Genomic DNA, 17312 nt, shown 5'->3' with positions numbered 1-17312 from the left:
CCAGACCCCTCCTGCGCAGCACTGACAGTGGCACAACCCTTACCAGGGCCTGGGTGGTGGGGAACGGCTGCAGGTCCCGTGGCTTCGGCAACTTGGGGATCAGGTCCTCTGGGTCCACGTTCACCTGGAAGAGACCGCGCCTGTGTGAGTGCCTCCATCCTGGGCGCCTGCTCCCAGGTCCCTCTACACTAGGACAACAGTGTGGGCCTGCTGCACCAGGCCTCAACAGCATGGGCACTGGGGCATCAGTAGCTATTGAGCACAGGAGCAAGGGGCACGGCCTCTGCATCAGCCCTGCCTGGACCTCAATGCTGGAGGCTGCAGGGAGAGGAACAGGGGAAAACCCTGCTCAGCCACAGTCACTCTCTTTAGCCTCTGATCTCTACCCTGTGTGACTGAGCAAAACGGACCTGGGTCCACGGGTCTCTGTGCTGTGGCGACCTGCCAGGTCCGTGCCCTTGGGCCTATGGGGTAGGCTGAATCACACCTCCCACCCCATCCCTCTGGCCACACTGCCCCCCAACAGCCAGCCCTGTGTGGGCATGGGACGTGGCTGCAGCTGGCTCCTCTGCTCCGGGCAACATGGAGCATGTCACGGGCTGCCTGCCCAGGAGAGACCAGCACCCCGGCCAGTGGCCGAGACCCGGCGGGTGCACAGCGCCACACACCCGCATCTTTCTCTGCCGCGGGCACAGGTAGAGGTCGAGGCAGCGCTCGAAGCGCTCGTGGATGAAGCGGGGGTAGGCAGGGACGGCACGCAGGCACCCGAACTGCTGTGGCACGAAGTTCAGCTTCCGCTCCGCCGGCTCCTGCTGCTCCCACGCCAGCCTCTGCAGGGCAAAGGGCAAAGGTCAGCAGCCAGGTCCCCCTGACATGGAGGCCCCCAGTGCCATGCAGGGTCAGGCAGGGGTGTCCCAGCCCTGTTAAGCCCGCTTACTTTGGGGTGCTGCATTCTTGCACCCACTTTTGTCAAGCAGCCCCCTTGCCTGCCCGGGCTTCTCCCCCATGTGCAGGAAGCTGCCCCCAACCCGCTGGGCCTGGACCACACAGCTTCTGCATGCCCTGCGCAGACCACATACCCCAATACCCCCCAGGATCCCCCCACACCAGCCCCCAGCCAGACAGGGCCCCCTCACCTCCTCTTCACTGAGCAAGTACTCAGGCGGGGGGTTGTACGACTCCTCGTGTCCCGGCAGCCGCAGCTTTGGGGCCGGCACGTGCATCTTGTGCCGCCCCAGCACGGAGTTGGGGTCTTCCTGGGCCCAGAGGTCGTAGAAAGTAGGCATGTCCTCCCTGGGCCTGCGGGGCTGGATCCAGCCCATCTTGATGGCGTGGACCAGCTTGGAGACCTGCCAGGCAGGGACAGGGTTGGGACAGGGTCAGCCCAGAGCTGGGGGCTCAGGCCAGGGAGGAGAGGAAGGAGACTGGGGTGCTGCAGCTCAGGACTGACAGTCCCAGGGACACCAGCACTGTACACTGGGGGCACTAGGGCTGTGGGGCAGGATTGTGGGAGCTGAGTGGGTGAATGCGAGTGTGTATGCACTAAAAAGTAAGTGAAGATGTGAGTGCGTTTAAGCAGGTGTGCGAGTGAGCATGCGAGTGTGTGCATATAAGTGAGTGAGTACATATGAGTGCATATGGGCACACCTGCACAGAAGGTACAGGCGAGCAAGGGGCTGTGGGGTACAACCGCGGGGCACAGGCAGGGCAGTGTGCGCTGGTAGCAGAACAGCTGGGGCCAACGGGCCAGGGCTGGGACACACTGCGTGCACACAGGGCTGTGGGGGGGCAGCTGGGGTGGCAATGGGGCACCAGGCTGCCCCAGCACAACAGGCCCCGACCTTGCTGCGGGTCCCGCGACCCAGCGTAGCTGCCGAGGGCCCCCAGGGCGGTGGTGCCAGAGCCCCCGGCAGGTGCCGGGCAGCTCGGGGGCTCTCACCTTCTCCTTCTCGATGAGGGAGGGGATGAAGCTGCGCTTGTCGGCCGGGCGGTTCGTCACGGGGTGGATCATGACCTCGTGGCTGAAGAAGTCGACCGCGGGCTGGGGAGACAGAACGGTTACGACGGCCGTACCAGGCCGGCTGCCCCCCGCGGCACCCTTCCCAGCCCGGAGACGCAGGCACGTGGCCACAAGTGCCCCCCTCACTCGCGGTAGGGAAGCCCAGGCCGGCCCAGCGCCGAGCCGGGGGCAGGCTGCACTGTCCCCTACCTCATAGGGGTTGAAGCGGACGTCCCCGAACTGCCCCCTCTGCAGCCGCCGCACCAGCTCCACCTGCTCGTCCGTCAGCTTCACGTCCGCCCCCATCATCTTGTCCCTGACTGTTCGCCTGCGGGGAGGGTGGCCGTGAGCCATGGCCACGTGGCCTGTCCCTGGAGAGGTTTTGGCCTTCCCCAGGCCTTAGCTAGCCCCTCAGTGCAGCCGTGGACACGGAGCAGGAGGAACTGAGCCACAGACATGACCCTCTGGCAGGGAGGGAGGGAAGGACGGTGGTGGCACACGCTAGAGGATGAGGCCGCAGCCTCCACAGCCACAGCAGCGAGGGAAGAGAGCAGCTGCCCTGGGGAGGGGGGAAGGACACCAGCCCCAGCTCCCCTCACCAGTAATCGGGGTTCTCCATCTTGTCCAGGAACTTGTCCAGCTCGTCCAGGCTCCGGACAGGCTTGTAGATCCTCTTACCCTCCAGGTCGTAGCCCACGTGCGGGAAGTCCTGGTACCACTCCATGGGGATGTTGCCCACCGTGTTGCGGATGTCCTGCCGCGGGGGAAGAGAAGGGAAGGTGAGTGCAGGGCTGTGGGCCGCACTCCCGCAGCTCGGGGGAAACAGAGGCAGGGAGGAGATGGGGATGGAGGCCACATGCCTGGATCCCAGACCTCTGCTCGTGCCAGCACCAGGCTGGTGCCCTCTGCCTTGGCATAAGCACAGCAGGGCTGGCGTGGCCCCACCGCCCCATCCCGACTGCCAGGAAGATACTGAGCTCCCCGCTCCGGCACGAGGCCTGGGCTTGCTCCCGGGTGCCGGGGGCTGCGGTCCCTGGAGCCCGTGCTGCCAGGCTGGAGGGGGATGTGCTGAGTGAGCTGCCCTTGTTGCGACAGGATCTTGCCCCGCGACCCCCACGCTGGGCTCGACCTCCCGGCGCGGGCAAGGGTGCGGCAGGTGCCTGGCAGGATCAGGGCCATGTGTGACAGCGGCTTCTGTAGCCAGCGATGCTGGCTGGAGCCACCCCAGAGGCCCCCAAGTGAGGCTCCTGCCCCCAGGCTCCCTGCCACGCCGGGGAAAGGGGGCTCTGTCCCCCCAGACCCCGTGTTGCACCCCACTTCCCACAGCAGCAGCCAGACCCCGGCAGAGATGGAGCAGCGACTCACCCCGGCAGGTGCCTGCACCGGGGCTGAGGAAAACCCCTGAACTGCCAGGGCCTGATCCTTTGCATGGCTGAAGGCGCCGGGCACAGGCCGGGCATCGCGGGCCCTGCTCCTGCTGGCAGCGAGGGCTCCTTGGGGCTTCCCGCCTGCACGCGCGCGCACCCCTGCCCGCGTCTCCCCGCGCTTCCCTGGGGCCGGGGACACTGGCCAGGCCCGGCGAGGCGCTCGCGGTCGGCTGCCGGGGGGGAGCGGCCGCGGCCCTTCGGAGGCCCGTTAACGAGCCGCCGGCCCGAGGGCCGCGGCCGGCGAGCGCATTCCAGCGCCTGTCCCTCAGACAGGAGCGCGCCTCACATTTTCCGACCATCCACTGCCAGGCCTGCTCCCCTGCACACATGCACGCTCGCACACACACACACACACACTCGCTTGGTCGCGCGCACACACACACGCGCGTGCACGCACAGGCTGCCGTGCTGCTCCCGGATTCCTTGGCCGCTTTGCAAGTGCCGGTGACTTCATCCCGCAACCCGGCTGCTTGGAGGAAGGGGGGTGGTCCTTGGGCCAGCCTCGGGGTGCGTGCACGGGGCTGGGGTCGCAGGGGCTGCAGCACCTTGCAAACAAACATCTGCGAGGTGCCTGGCTGTGGCGTGCTCCTCCTTGTTCCCCTCCCAGGGCTGCAACACCCCCACGGGGTACGGCCAGAGCCGAGGGGAGATGCTGCCTTGTCCCAGGACCTGGCAAAGTACCAGCTGGCTGAGGCCTGCATGTCCTTATCGCTCACGGGAAGGTCCTGGCCACGACCCACCTGCGTGGAGGTGAAGACGGGGTGCCGGGGACAGCTGCCCTTTCCGAGGCAGCCAGGCCCCAACGTGAACCAGCTGCAGCCTCAAGGAGAGAGGAGAGAGCAGCCTCCCCCCAAAGCCCAGCTCCGGGGAGCTCACGAAGGACGTGGCCAAAGCCACCTCCGTGCAGGGCAGCAGTAGCCGACGCCACGCCTGACGCGGGGGAGAGCTGGGCTCTGACACCAGCTCCCCTGTGCGCCCTTGGGTGCATCTCTGCGGGATCGTGAGGGGGCAGGTGACAGCTGCCAGGGGGGCACGTTCGCCTCATGCTGCCCCATGCAAGGGTTATGCTCAGTGGCCTCATATACGGGGCCAGGCAAGGAGCTGTGGGGTCACATCTAGGCCCCAGCCAGAACGAGGCAGGATCAAACCATCCAAACCAGCCCAGACAAACCCCGTGTCTGCCCTTAGAGACATATGACACAGTTGCCCCGACAGCCCCAGGCATCGCCCCACCCCTGTTGCTGGGGCACAGGGGGGCCATGGCTGCCAACGTCCTGCTGCTGCCAGGGGGTCATGGATGCTGCAGAGGCCAAGCCCCCGCTGCAGAGGAAGGGGAAACCCCCCAGTGCACCAGTCTGAGCAGGGGGGAAATCCCTTCCTGCCCCAGTGCAGTGGGGCTGAGCCCGATCACAGGGGCAAGACCCTCCAGCCAGGACCCCCCAGCAGAAGCGCTGGCGCAGCCCAGCCCCATCCCTGCACCCAACACCCTAAAAACCCCAACACGTGGAGCGGGGGGGGGCACCCATCAGAGCCCAGCAGCCTGGGAAACCCCCAGAGCAGAGCACAGGCATCGCTGCGCCCACGTCCTGCCCCACCAGCGCCCGTCCTGCCTCTCCCCGACACCCCCAGCGATGCAGAGCCCCTCCCTGGCATCTCCCACCCCTCCTGGCTCTGCCAGGGAAGACGTTTCTCCTGCTCTGCAACCTAAACTGAGTTTGCTGCAACTTCAACCCGTGGGTCCACGTCCTCCTCTCTGCATGGAGACGAGGCGCTTCCCCTCCTCTCCCTGACAGCCCTTCAAGTTTGCAGCTGCTGTCTGCCCCTCTGAAGCACCTTTTCCACCAGCTGAACCTGCCTGGCCCCGCCTCGTGCCACTTCCCTTCTCAACACTTCATCAGCTGGACTCTCGCTCACTTCTCCGTGTCTTTAAAATGTGGAGCCCAGAATTGCCCTTGCTCCCACACGTGCCCCGCGGTGTCCCCCTCCGAGACAGGGCCCCGGCCAAAGCAGACCCAGGCCCGATCCAGCCTGGCAGCGAGGGGCCCCGTCCCCGCCAGCCCATCAAAGGCCGTCGCTTGCTCTTCCCAGCCCCTGGGCTGCTCCCGGTCCCGCGCTGCTGCAGACGGGCGCTGCGGAGACGCGCGGCGCTGCATCCCTGGGTGCAAGGCAGGTCCCAAGGCCACCGCTACCGGGGCACTGAGTGAGAAGGGTCCCAGGAGGCGGCTGAGCTGGGGGACATGCCCCGTGCCTGAGACCTGGGGGATTCAGCGTGTGGAGCAGACCTCCCTGGCCTGCCTCGACTCGGGGGCGAGAGCAGGGACCGAACCCAGCACGAGCACGGCCGCAGCCAGGAGCACGGCCAGGCTCTGACCCCGGCGACTGGCGCAGGCCCCCGGGGCCTTCCTCCGCAGCTCGGCAGCCAGCAGTAGCCGTCCCCTCCAGCGAGCGGGCGGGCGAGGGGCTGCCGTCACTCAGCCGCGCGTCTGGAAGTTGTTCTTGGCCGGGCCGGGGCATTCCTGGCCGCGCATTCCTGGCCGCCGGAGCGCTGCGTAGGGAAGATTCTTTTCCCAGCCCGTTCTTGAAAATATCCGGTCCACGTGGAGGAGACAAGGGGACGGGGCAACGCTCCCGGCCACCCCCCGTGGGCTGCTCCCCCTCTGGATGCAGCCCCGGGGCAGGGGAAGGGGCGCGGGTGGGGACGGCCCCCGAGGGGAGGCTGGTGCTCCCCGGGCCAGGCCGGAGCCCGGCTTGCTGGGGCAAAAGGGACTTCCTCCTCCTCCTGGGCTAAACTTCCAGGTAATAAAAAACTCACGGCAGGGGCTGGACCTGGACCCACGGCCCTGGGAGCCCACCGCGTTCTCCCCGCCGGGGGCACCGCTACCCGCCCCTGCCCTGGGCCCGAGGGCCGTCCGGGGCTGCATGACTGCTGCGGGCTGGGCGGGCTCAGTCCACTGGCTCATGCCGACCGCCTAAGCTCTGGGGCTAAGGAGGTCCAAGAAAGACCCCCGCTAAAGCCTTTGCCGAAGCCACGTGTAGCCGGGCTGTGAAAATCACCGGCGCAGCCTGGCACGCAGGAAGAGGAGCCCAGAGAGGGGCTCTGGGGGTGCAGCCGGTGCTGGAAGGCCGCAGAGCGCTAGCCCGATTCCTGCCTGTAGCTGCGCCCGCGCGTGGACCCAGCTCCCGCCCCGCGCGTGTGCCCAGGCCCGTGCCATGCTGCGCCTCGCTCCACGGAGGACCGTCCGGGCGACCCCAGGGCTGCGCTCGCAGAAAGGAGCGTGGAGAAAAGCGAGCTCATTAGCGGAGTTAAGCAGAACCAGGTGCCTCGCGGAGCCGGGCTCCCCCGCGCACCCCCGGCTGCGGAAGGGGTGGCACTGGCCTGGCTGATGAATGGCGGGGAAGCATTGGGAAGATGAAAAGCGCTAGATAGAAGCCGGGCTGCCTGCTGCGAAGCAGGCGAGGGCAGGAAACCCGCCCGCCCCGGATGCCGGGGAGCCGGCAGCTCGGACGCGCGGCTCGGGCCGGGCCACGCGACAGCCTGGCGGTGAAGGGAACCCGCCAGAGCAGCAGGGTGCCTTCCCGGCATCGTCACCGCCACAACCCGTGCACGCTTCGCCCCTCTGGGCACCACCGGCAGAGCCAAAACCCTGCACCGGGTCTGGCCAGGATGGGGCCAGCACAGAGCCTGCCCCAAGAGAGGCCTGGATGTCCCTGCCCGGGAGACGGACGAGGGCAGCCAGAGCTCACTGGCCACGTGCCTGGCTCTGCACCCCCGGCCTCTTTCCTCGGAGGCCCCGGGGCTGGCAGGAGGGATGTCGGCACTGGTGGAGGCAGGGAGGGGGGTCAGGATGTGGGGCCGAGGCTGGGGAGCCCCTGCTGCAGATGGGGTCCTCACCTGGCTGCCCTGGGGAGCATCCTGCGAGCAGGCTGGGGCCGTGGCTCCGTCTCTGCTTGGGATTTCCAGTCCCCTCCTCATTAACAGCAAGCAGGTGGCCACGGTGCTCGAGGTGAGAGGAGTCCAGGGGGGCCTGGCCCTCCCCGACCCCTGCTGCGGCCCCAAGGCAGCCACTCGACAGCTGCTCCGAGCTGGGGGGAAGGGACCCCGCTGCTCCTGCCCCCGGCAGGACCCCCACGAGCCACCGCTGTCCCAGTAAGAGGCAGCCCGATGGCAGCCTGCTGCAGCCGGGACAGCCAAGTCCCACACACGAGCGCGCCCAGGACGTCCAGTCCGGCTGCACCTGGAGGCCTCTGCCAGCTGCGGACGCCGAGGGCGGCCAGGGCCATGCCCGGCTGCAGGGACCTTTCCCGGCACCAACACGGGCTCCTCCAGCTCCGTGCGGCAGGTTCAGGAAGGGGGGCACGTGCATCCTGGTGACATGCTTGTCCCATGGACACCAAGGCCTCCTAGCGCCGGGCTGGGCAGGGCTCTCAGCGTGGCTCCCGCTGGGCTGGGGTCTCCCCGTTAGCACCGCATGCAGCTGCCCCGTTGATGCAGCTGATGTGGACACAACTGACGGCATCTGTGGGACGGCTCCAGAAAGGGTTGATGGCCGGAGAAGGAGCCTGCTCAGCTGTGGGGCAAGGGTCCAGGCCCCTCTTCCCTGCACCCTCTCCAGCAGAACTGAGATTTGCCTTAGTTAAGGGGCCGCGGCAAGCCTGCGTCACGCGGGCCGGCTGGCCGGGACCAGGGGAACGCTCCGGCTCGAGGAGGGTGTAGGGGGGACCGTGGTGGTGCTCGCAGGGTGGAGGAGGAGGAGGGCTGTGGGCTGCATTGTCCTCACCCCATGACCCCTGACACATCCACGGCACCCCAGCTCCCTCCCCAGGCACATGGGATGACTCACGGCCCAGCCCCACCATCCAGTCATCCTGCAGACGGAGCCAGGCCCGAGGGCTCGTCCTGGAGCAGGCTGCAGCGGGAAGGCCCAGGAGGTCCCCGGCTCGTCCCCCGCGCAGGGGCTGACTGCACACCTCCGGCTCACCCTGCAGCCTGCTCCTTCCAGGGGACACTTCCAGAGTTCGCTTTGACCCACTGAGCGCGGAGCCTGCTCGCCCGAGATACCTGCCGCCCGCTCGCCCGGCCGAGCTGCCTCCGCCCTGGGCCACGCAGGCCTTGGCGGGAGGTGGTGCTGGGCTGCACGCCCGCCGCGGCAGGGAGGCTAGCGCGGAGCGTCCGTCTAGTCCCCGGCCGCCGGGGCGAGCAAGGCAGGGGCTGGGGCTCTCCCAGGACCTCGCTCACCCGGTGACCAGGGGGAAGCTGCTGGTGGCTTTGCCGGCTCTGCACCTCGCACCACGCTCGCCAGACTTGGGGTCCACGTTTGCACGGCTGATGGAGACAGAGATGCCAGGCTCTGTGCCCGGGGAGGGGTTTGAAGCAGCAGGCTCTGAGCTGGGGCAGACCTTGCTGGCACACGGCTCCATGAGGGTTAATCCCTCCGGCAGAAAGGTCTGGATCCGAGTGGGCTCCCTCCCTCCATCTTCAATACACCCCCCAGGGGCATCCTGGACCCTGCACCCATGTCCCCCGCTCCACGTGTACACGCGGCCCTGGCACAATCACACCTGCGTGCCCGGGGCCGAGGGGGCTTCTGCAGGCACCCGGAGCGGGGGGTCACGTTCGCTTGCAGATGCCAGGGCCCCGGGGGAGTGCCAAATCCAGACACCCCGGCCCGACAGACCCAGGCTGGGCATGCGGCACGTCCTGTGCGAGGCTGGCCGGCCCCCGCGTAGCTAGGGCCCGTGGCCGAGAGCCGCGAGCAACAGGCAGCGCCGGAGCGCGCGGGCCTGGCCGCGGAGCCCGCAAGGGTTAAGGCCTGCCGGGGAGTGCAGGTAGGCGTGAATCTGGGGCTCCCGCTTGGCTGGGAGCCGGCCCTGCCTGCGGGAGGAGGAGGAGGGGCCTGGCTGACCACTGGCGGCTGCTATAAAACTCCCGGCTGCCGCCGCACTCCCCGTCTTAAGACGCACATGTGTGCAGAGAGGAAACGCCGGCTGCTGCCGTGAAGAGGCTTTAACCCCTGTGGCGCCGCCAGGGCCAGCCCCAGCCCCAGCCCCAGCCCCAGCCGCCGGGAGAAGGAGCAGGCGCGAGCGGCGCCTGCAGGATCCCCGCCGGCGGCGGCACAGGGGACGGCGCTCCCTTCCCGGGGCAGGCGGTGGCATGAGCGCGTGGAGCTGAGGGGCGGCAGCGCGGAGAGCGGCGAGCGCGCCCAGCCATGTCGTTCGCCATGCTGCGCTCGGCCCCCAGCCGGTACCTGTACCCTGAGATCAGCATGCTGTCCGAGGACGAGGAGAACGGCAGCGAGAGCTCGGGCTCCGACGAGAAGCCCTACCACCTGGACGCCGACGGCTACGGCCTCAAGGGCGCCAAGCGCCGCGGCGGCAAGAAGTCCAGCCGGCTGAGCCGGGAGCCCCGGCAGCGGCACACCGCCAACGCCCGGGAGCGAGACCGAACCAACAGCGTCAACACCGCCTTCACCGCCCTGCGGACGCTCATCCCCACCGAGCCGGCCGACAGGAAGCTGTCCAAGATCGAGACGCTGCGGCTGGCCTCCAGCTACATCTCCCACCTGGGCAACGTGCTGCTGGTGGGGGAGGCGTGCGGGGACGGGCAGCCCTGCCACACCACCCCGGCTTTCTACCACCACAGCAGTGGCGGCAGCCCCCCGACGCGGGAAACCGAGAACTCCCAGCCCAAGCCGATCTGCACTTTCTGCCTCAGCAACCAGAGGAAGCTGGTAAGTAGGTTCCCGCCGCGGCTGCCAGCTCCTGGGTCATCAGCTGCACGCGGCCAAGGGCTTGGGGCTGGAAGGGGGGGTGCAGCCAGCCCCGTCTCCACAGCAGGCCCCCAAGCAAGCCAGGAACCGCAGGGCGCACGCAGCTGCCTCCCCGCGCGCACGGAGAGCCGCCTCCGACACCCGCCCGCGCTGCCTGGGAGGCAAGCGGAGGCCGGCTGGGAACGTAGGCAGGCGCTGCGGAGATGAGCGGGGCTGGAGGACGTTAGCGAAGTGCGGCAGAGGCAGGAGGAGGGGATGGGGCGCAGCCCTGCAGCACCCGGCGTTCAGCCGCAGGTGCTGCCCTGCGCCCGCTACCTGCCAAGGGGGTGACCCGAGTGAATGGCTTGAGCTGCGGGCCATGGCACCAGGCTCCAGCTTCCCAGGGAACAGCACGGGGTGGGAGCCGAGAGGGAGAGGAAGGGCAGGGAGACCTCGCGGCAAGCAGGCCGGGTGTGCGTGCACCCGGCAAGCGTGATTCCCTGCAGCCCCGGGCATGGCACTGCCAGTCAAAGGCAGGTGCCACGACCCTCTCCATGGTGCGAGGCGCTCATGCTGGGGACTGCAGTGCATGGTGTCAGGGCAAAACTCACCACTAGCTGCCAATGCTTTGCATGGCAGGGCTGCGCACTGCAAATCCACGCACGCTGGAGAATGACCCCCAGCCCCGTGCCTGGCCTCAGACAGCTGCCCAGGCCAGGGAAGGGCTGGATGGCTTTGCGGAGGCCGTGGGGAGGCAGCAGCGGGCAGGCAGCTTGGCTGCTGATCTGCTGCACGAGGCAATGGAGCAGTCTGCATGTCCCAGCCCATCTAAACAGGGCAGGGCAGGAGCAGCGGGTGCAAGGGAGGACACCAAACCAGCCGTCGCAGGGCTCCCAGCCCCAGCCTGGCTCAGCGGCTTGCTGGGACCTCTACAGAGCGGCGCATCATGGAGCAGAGGCCGGGAGCTGGGCTGCAGGAGACACGGTTCAGCCCAGAGCTTGGGCACAGCTTTCCTCTCCTTGCAAGAAAGCCAGGGAAGGTGTGAAGGTGCACTGGAGCCTGCAGTGCTCCGGAGGAAGCACCCTGCAGTGCAGGGGGGCACACGGGACAGGCTTTCCCTTCCAGTCCTGAGCCTGGGAGGTTTGGGTCTGGCTGCCCTGGGCCACAGAGAGGCAAAGAAACGGTGGAGAGCAAGGCCTATGTGTAGGGGCGGCGGGAGGGTTACAACATGCGCGTGCCCGTCTCCAACCCCAGGCAGGAATGGCTGCGGAGGGGAAGCCTTTGCTGACCACCCAGGGCCTCTCAGACGATGGAGCCTGGGTCGCGCCATGGAGTTGACCAACCTGACAGCTCCGAGGGAGATAGACCCGTCAGGCTGTCTCCTCCAGGGCAAGGCAGCCCAGCAGGTCGGGCGCCCCAGGCTCGCCTGCGCTCTTAGAGGGTCTCCTGAGATCCATTCGACGAGGGGCAGCAAGGAGCAAAGCCCCGGCAGCCGCTCTCAGAGCAACCTCACTTCATCTCACCGCTGCCTGGAGCGCGGCGGGGCCGGGTGGAGACTGACGACAGATGCCCGTGGCGCTGGCCATGCCTACGCAACACAGCACACCGGAGACGAGTGCACAGGCCGGTCCCCAGCCTGGGCTCCTGCAGCTCATCTGTACCTACGTGCCAAAAGCTGTGGAGAGCAGAGACGCCTTTTGGGCATCCTCTGCCCAACCAGCTCTGCCCGCGTCCGGCGCCGACACCCACAGCTCTGGTACAGCGCTTTCAGCTGTCAGCCTCCTGCCCCGCCGCTGCCCTGGGTTAGGCCCTTTCCTTGCCCGCGCAGCCAGTCTCCTCCTCTTCAGTCCTCTTCACTATCGAGGCACAGCAGACACCAACACGTGTCAGTGGAGACAGGGAAACTCGGTTTTACCACGAGCCAGGAGGTGATGAGCTCTTCCGCTGCTAGAAAACACTCGTCTGCACAGCGAGCGGCCTGGTCTCCTGAGACAGGGAGCAAAGAAGTGCAATCCATCTCCCTTGCAGCTGCGAGCGCCGCGTAGCCGAGTCTGCCCGCACCCATTGCTGGTGCTCAGGAAGCCACGCCGGCCATGTCTGGGAGACAGGGAGCCTCCTGCCCTTGGCAAACCCCAGGACCCCGAGTTGCTGCTCCCCCGCATGGGCCAGCGCCCACGGACACCAGGGTTGCAGGGACTGCTGAGATTTGGGCATCAAAAGTCTTTCTGCGCTCCGGCTCCCTCCACATGCGGCATCCAGCAGTGTCAAGGCATGCATGCCCCTGTCCCATTCCCCCGGGGCCCGGGGTCTGCTGACAGCAAAGCCCCGGAGGAGGGCAGCTGGCAGGCATCAGTGTCCAAGCGGCCCAGCCCTGTCTGCCACATGGGACTGTCAGGATGCTACTTCCCCCACGGCCATCTCCACGGCACGGGCCCGTGTCTCACAAACAGAGCCTGCCTGAAAAGCCGGCACACAGGGACCTATTCCTGGCACTTCCTCCACCCTGGACAGCACTTGCTTGCACACGCGTGTCAAATCTGGTAGCTCTCCCTAAGGCCAGATGTGGGAGTACTCACACCCCAACTTAGGGTGTCGCACACACTGCAACCACCCCCTGGAAGGGGGCTGGGACTTGGCACAGACGTGCGGCCTGGCAGCAAGGTGGTGAGCACAGCCTGGCCATCACGGGCTCCGCTGACACCCCCAGGAACGGCCCAGCATCATCCCCACCCCACTGACACCGGCAGGCCCCGAGGTGAAGTGCCTGCCTCAGTTTCCCTGCAGCTCATGCAGGACGTGGTCCCTGTCGGCAGGCTGCAGAGATGCTGTGAGGATGCACAATCAGACACGACGCCGAGGGCCCCGTCTGCTCTAGCAGCGTCCGAAAGTGCTAGCAAGAGGGGGCAGGGATGTGCCCTTACACTGTGCTAGGATGGAGCATGGCCCCAGTGCAACAGTGGTGCTGCCCCACATACGTCACCTCTCTGTGCTCAGCTGCCTTCGAGTTTCCCAGGTCGCTGTGCTGGGAAAGCCGAGGGGGAACGGACTGGACAAGCCCGGCGTGCTCAGCTGCGAGGGACGGAGGGTCACAATTCCTGACCCCGGTTTGCTAGGTGCTGGGGAAACGAGAAAGAACAGCACGAAGAAGGAGGAACGAAGGCCCCTTCCCCAGGCCCCCCGTGCCAGGAGCAGGGAACGGGGCTGGCTTGTCACCGCAGGAGGTTTTGGGTTTCCTGGAGCTCAGGCGGCAGGAGTCGGCTCTCCCCTCCCTTCACGGCCAGCACTGCCTCGCTGGGTGCGGACCCCGTGGGGCAGGGACGTTTGCTCTCTCACGTGCTGCTGCCACAGGATGGCAAGGGGAAAAAGGGCACTGCTGTGGGCCAGGCTGCCCCTGGGACCTGCTGAAATATCCCCAGCAAACCTCAACACCCTGCCCGGCTGGGAGACCTGCCCTGGCCTCTCCCTACTAGTGCCGAGCGCCGTGCCCAGCTACCAGCTTTCCTCAGCCCCACGCGCTCTGCCAGTGCCCTGGTGCAGCCCCCTGCCTGGAGCCCTCTGAGCGGGGGGCAAAGAGGTCACCGGGCCTGGGGACAGCGCGGGGCAGCCAGCGGAGACCACCTGGGAACTGAAAGGCTTCTCGAGACCCTGTGGGAGCCATGAAGGGACTGAAGAAAGCCCAGCTGCTCTCACGTTTCAGGGCCGGGCAGTGGGAGCAAAGGCTCACCTGTAACCTTATCCCTGCCCCGGGAACTTCAAAAGGGCCACTCAGCTGGAGACCAGCCACAGCCACGGGGCAGAGCACCTGGGCCGTGGCCACGAACGGCTCATCTAGGAGCCCCCTGGCATCGTGTCTCCAGGCTGCACGGGGCTCTCCTCTGCGAGGCTCCACGGTGCTGATCCCCAGGGTGCTGGGGGCCCTTCCAGAGCGAAGGGGAGCCTGGCGGGCAGGGCTCCTCTAAACTGCCGCTCCTGGACAGCTCCAGTGTGGAGGCGTTTAGCCCAGAGCAGGAGGGCCTCAGTCCCCGGCTGCTGAGCCCGGCGGCGCGTGGCTCTCCCGTCACGCCGATGCCCTGCGGCAGCCTCCTTCGCGTGGGGCGGGCAGAGCCCAGGCAGGCACCGGGGGCACAGCAAGAGCCAGGGGCTGGCTCCCTGCACAGACCACGTGTGCACCGAGGCACGTGGTAGAAGAGGTGCAGACTGGCTGCCCGTGCGCCCCGCTCCTTCCCCGTGGAGGAGGCGAGGTGGCGCTGGGAGGGCCGGAGACAAGGGCCTCCGGGCTCCCCCACAGCTCGGAGCAGGGGAACGAACCCTGCACCCGGGGCAAGTCCCGACAGGAGTCTGGTCTGCTCCAAGCATCTGCAAAGTTCAGGGTCGGCCTCGAGCTCCTGCCCTTGCCCGAGGCAGGCATTAGGACATCCCCAGGGCACAGAGGCCGTGCAGGGACGAGATGAGCACAAGAGGCAGCAGTCTGAGCGGCTCCACGGAGCGGGAAGGCCTCAGAGCCCCGGTCAGCGCAGCAGCCCTGACATGCCCACACTCCCGGCTGGCTCCTGCTCATCCAGGATGGACGAGAGCTCCAGGGCTGGGATCGGCGGGAGATGCAGCCACTGTCCCGGTCAGCACCTGCTGCGACTGGGATCGGACGAGCCCGGACCGAGTCCCCAAGGGGTGCCAGGGTGCAGCATCCGCGCCAGCGCTTGTGACAGAGCGGCAACCGCTGTGGGCATCCTCTGTGCCGGGAAGCTGGCTCTGTTTGGGGATGCTGGTGGCTGGACTAGTGGGGGAGCTGGGGAGGTGCTGGGTGACCGGCTGCAGGGCGAGGGGCACTGGAGATTGGGAGGAGGCACTGGACAGCTCGTGCTCAAAGCCAGCCAGGTTTTCACATCCCAGCTAGTACCCTGCGGTCCCGAGCACAAGCAACTGGCTGCCCAGCAGAAGTTTCTGGCCTGACAGCACAGGGAGAAGGTCTGAGATGCCAGCACGGCACAGGCCTGCTCCCTTGCCCCAGGCTCTGGCCTGGGGTGACCTCCATGGCCACTGGACAGAGCACGGGGCCTTTCACCGCCCAACCCTGCCCCCTCACAGCCAGCACCACGGGGGCAAGAGCCAGGGACAGGCTCCAGCCTCCTCCCTCCCCATTGTCCCCGATCACCCAGCTCTTGCCTGCGACCACTAGACGTGTTGGGACGAGAGGGCAGCACTGAGCGAACAGGGCCTGGACCTGGGACCCGCGCTCTGAGCAGAGCTGGGGCTGGCCGGAGCTGGCTCGAGGACACCTCGGGCACCTGGGCTGCACTCAAAGCAGGCGGATGGCACGTAACATGGTACCGAAGTGGTGGCAGCGCAGGCTGAAGGGCACGAGCCTGCCACGCACGGGGCAGCGAGCACGGCGCTGCAGGCAGGCAGAGCCCCACCATCCCCGGTGCCTGGGTGCGCGTCCCCTCCTGCCCCCCGGCCTGCGCTATCGATGAGATGGGTCGGCTCCGCCGCCCTGTAATTTACTGTTCCTGCCGCACTTAATGGCAGCGGAAAGGCAAGGTGATAGGGGAAAAAATATGAGGCGGGATTTTCCGAATCCCCATTTCCTCTCCAGACAGCACGAGAACTCCTGGGGCCTGAACATCTGGGAAATTTAATTTCACCGTTTCGGAGCTGAACTCCCCTTCCCCCTCCCGCTCCCCTTCCCCCTGCCACCCCCCCACCGTAACAAAGGAAGCGTCGCAACAGAGGCAGTGTGCGCCCCGCTGAACGCAGCCCGGCCCGGGGGGAAGGCCCCGAATGTCCCGCATCCACAGGCAGCAGGTTTGGGGGGCACTGATGGGCACTGCAAGCCTGCGCAGGCCCAGCCTGGAGTCTCCGGTGCCCAGGCAAGGCCCAGGCAAAGACGGCTGCATGCCCGTGCCAGTAAGAGACATGCCAAGAGGCTTCCCGCAACGCTGCCCACAGCCCACGCTGTGTCCTGGCCACCGCTGTGGCCCCCGGGATGCTGTCCTGGGGCTGCAGGAAGGTCTCCAGACCTGGCTTTGCACTGGCTGGTCCCGGGACCTAGGAAGGATACTCGGCTGTCCTCGAGCTCTGGCACGGGCGTGCTCCGGTGGCCGTGCCCTGAAGGAGGGAGGCTGGATTCTGGGCGCCCGAGAGAAGGGGAGAGGAGACGGGGTGGGAGAGGGAGGCTTGCTGGGGCCTTTGCATTCCCAGCCTGGTGCATGCAAGGGGGTGAAATGTCGTGGGAACCCCGGCGGGGCCTGCCGAGCTCTCCGCCCCGCGCCTGCCGGCCCCAGGTGTGTTTGTCTAACGCGACCCTCTCCTCCTGCTCCGCAGAGTAAAGACCGAGACAGGAAGACGGCGATTCGGAGCTAGACGATTACGGATTCAGGAAGGACGAGGAGGAGCGGGAGGAAGGACGGCGAAGCCACACACACCACACAAAGAGACTCGGACAGGCCCGCGTCGCCGGGGAGCCCGGCAGGACCTGGGCCGGCCCCGGATGCGCCGCCCAGGACAGACCGAGCCGCCTCCGGCCAGGGCCGTGGCTGCAGGTGGCAGGCGGAGGCAGGCCGGCCCCTGGGAGGGCAGGGCCTGGACGAGCTCGGCGCGGCAGCCCCGGGACAAACGGTGCTGCATGGGGACTGCCCGTGGCAGCAGGGCCCTGCCCGGAGGACCCGAGGGGCAGGCAAGCGTCTGCAGACTCGGGGGAGGAGGGAACCCCCTGTCCCCATCTCCACGGACGCTGCCAGGGCTGGTGGAGCAGCGTTCGGAAACACCGCAGCCCGCGGCGCGGCCCCCCGGGCGCTGCGTTGCAGGGCTGGATCAATACATGCTGGTGTTTCATGTCATTGATACGGTGCTACAAAGCCGGAGCGATTTGTATAATTAAAGGTAATATGGTGGAGACCCACGGCACGAGCTCCCTTCCTTCCCAGTCCCCTGCGCGCAATAAACCTCTAGTTTCACCTTCACCCCTGTCTGTAATAACCTCGTGGGCACCTGGCACCCCCCACCCCGCTCTGCAGGCCACCCCCCACCCCAAGAGCTCTCCCGTGGCGCAAGTCAGGAGTAGCAGCTGGGGACGCGGGGGGCCCGGGGAAAGTCTCTTGACCTCCTGTACCACAGTAAAATGCAGCTGGCGAGCCAGGCAGC

At 67.3% G+C, this 17312-nt stretch overlaps 2 protein-coding genes across 3 annotated transcripts in view; one reads left to right on the top strand and one right to left on the bottom strand.

Annotated features, from left to right (window-relative positions):
• The window catches only part of BOP1 (BOP1 ribosomal biogenesis factor), a 60026-nt gene that overhangs the window by 3743 nt on the left and 38971 nt on the right, over positions 1 to 17312 (bottom strand). For both annotated transcript variants that reach the window (XM_090040889.1, XM_090040890.1), the window contains exons 4-9: positions 2599 to 2753; positions 2210 to 2327; positions 1940 to 2041; positions 1137 to 1349; positions 669 to 830; positions 44 to 124 (exon numbers count right to left, since the gene is read on the bottom strand). In XM_090040889.1, coding sequence (XP_089897015.1) covers positions 44 to 124; positions 669 to 830; positions 1137 to 1349; positions 1940 to 2041; positions 2210 to 2327; positions 2599 to 2753 — 831 coding nt within the window. The remainder of the gene's footprint in view (positions 1 to 43; positions 125 to 668; positions 831 to 1136; positions 1350 to 1939; positions 2042 to 2209; positions 2328 to 2598; positions 2754 to 17312) is intronic.
• SCX (scleraxis bHLH transcription factor) lies at positions 9499 to 17064 on the top strand. Its single transcript, XM_090040906.1, has 2 exons — positions 9499 to 10154; positions 16494 to 17064. Exons 1-2 carry the CDS (start codon positions 9633 to 9635, stop codon positions 16530 to 16532), a joined length of 561 nt encoding a protein of 186 aa, XP_089897032.1. The 5' UTR covers positions 9499 to 9632; the 3' UTR covers positions 16533 to 17064.

This window comes from Crocodylus siamensis, chromosome 3 (assembly GCF_052110815.1).
Source record: "Crocodylus siamensis isolate JL-2025a chromosome 3, ASM5211081v1, whole genome shotgun sequence".
Classification (NCBI taxonomy): domain Eukaryota; kingdom Metazoa; phylum Chordata; order Crocodylia; family Crocodylidae; genus Crocodylus; species Crocodylus siamensis.
Note: the sequence above shows the minus strand (reverse complement) of the source record. Positions and strands in the feature narration are given on the sequence as shown.

Excerpts from the sequence above, each read along its gene's own strand:
- SCX (XM_090040906.1), top strand. The coding sequence starts at position 9,633 with ATGTCGTTCGCCATGCTGCGCTCGGCCCCCAGCCGGTACCTGTACCCT. Across the intron at positions 10,155-16,493 it reads TCAGCAACCAGAGGAAGCTG|AGTAAAGACCGAGACAGGAA; the intron begins GTAAGTAGGTTC and ends CCTGCTCCGCAG.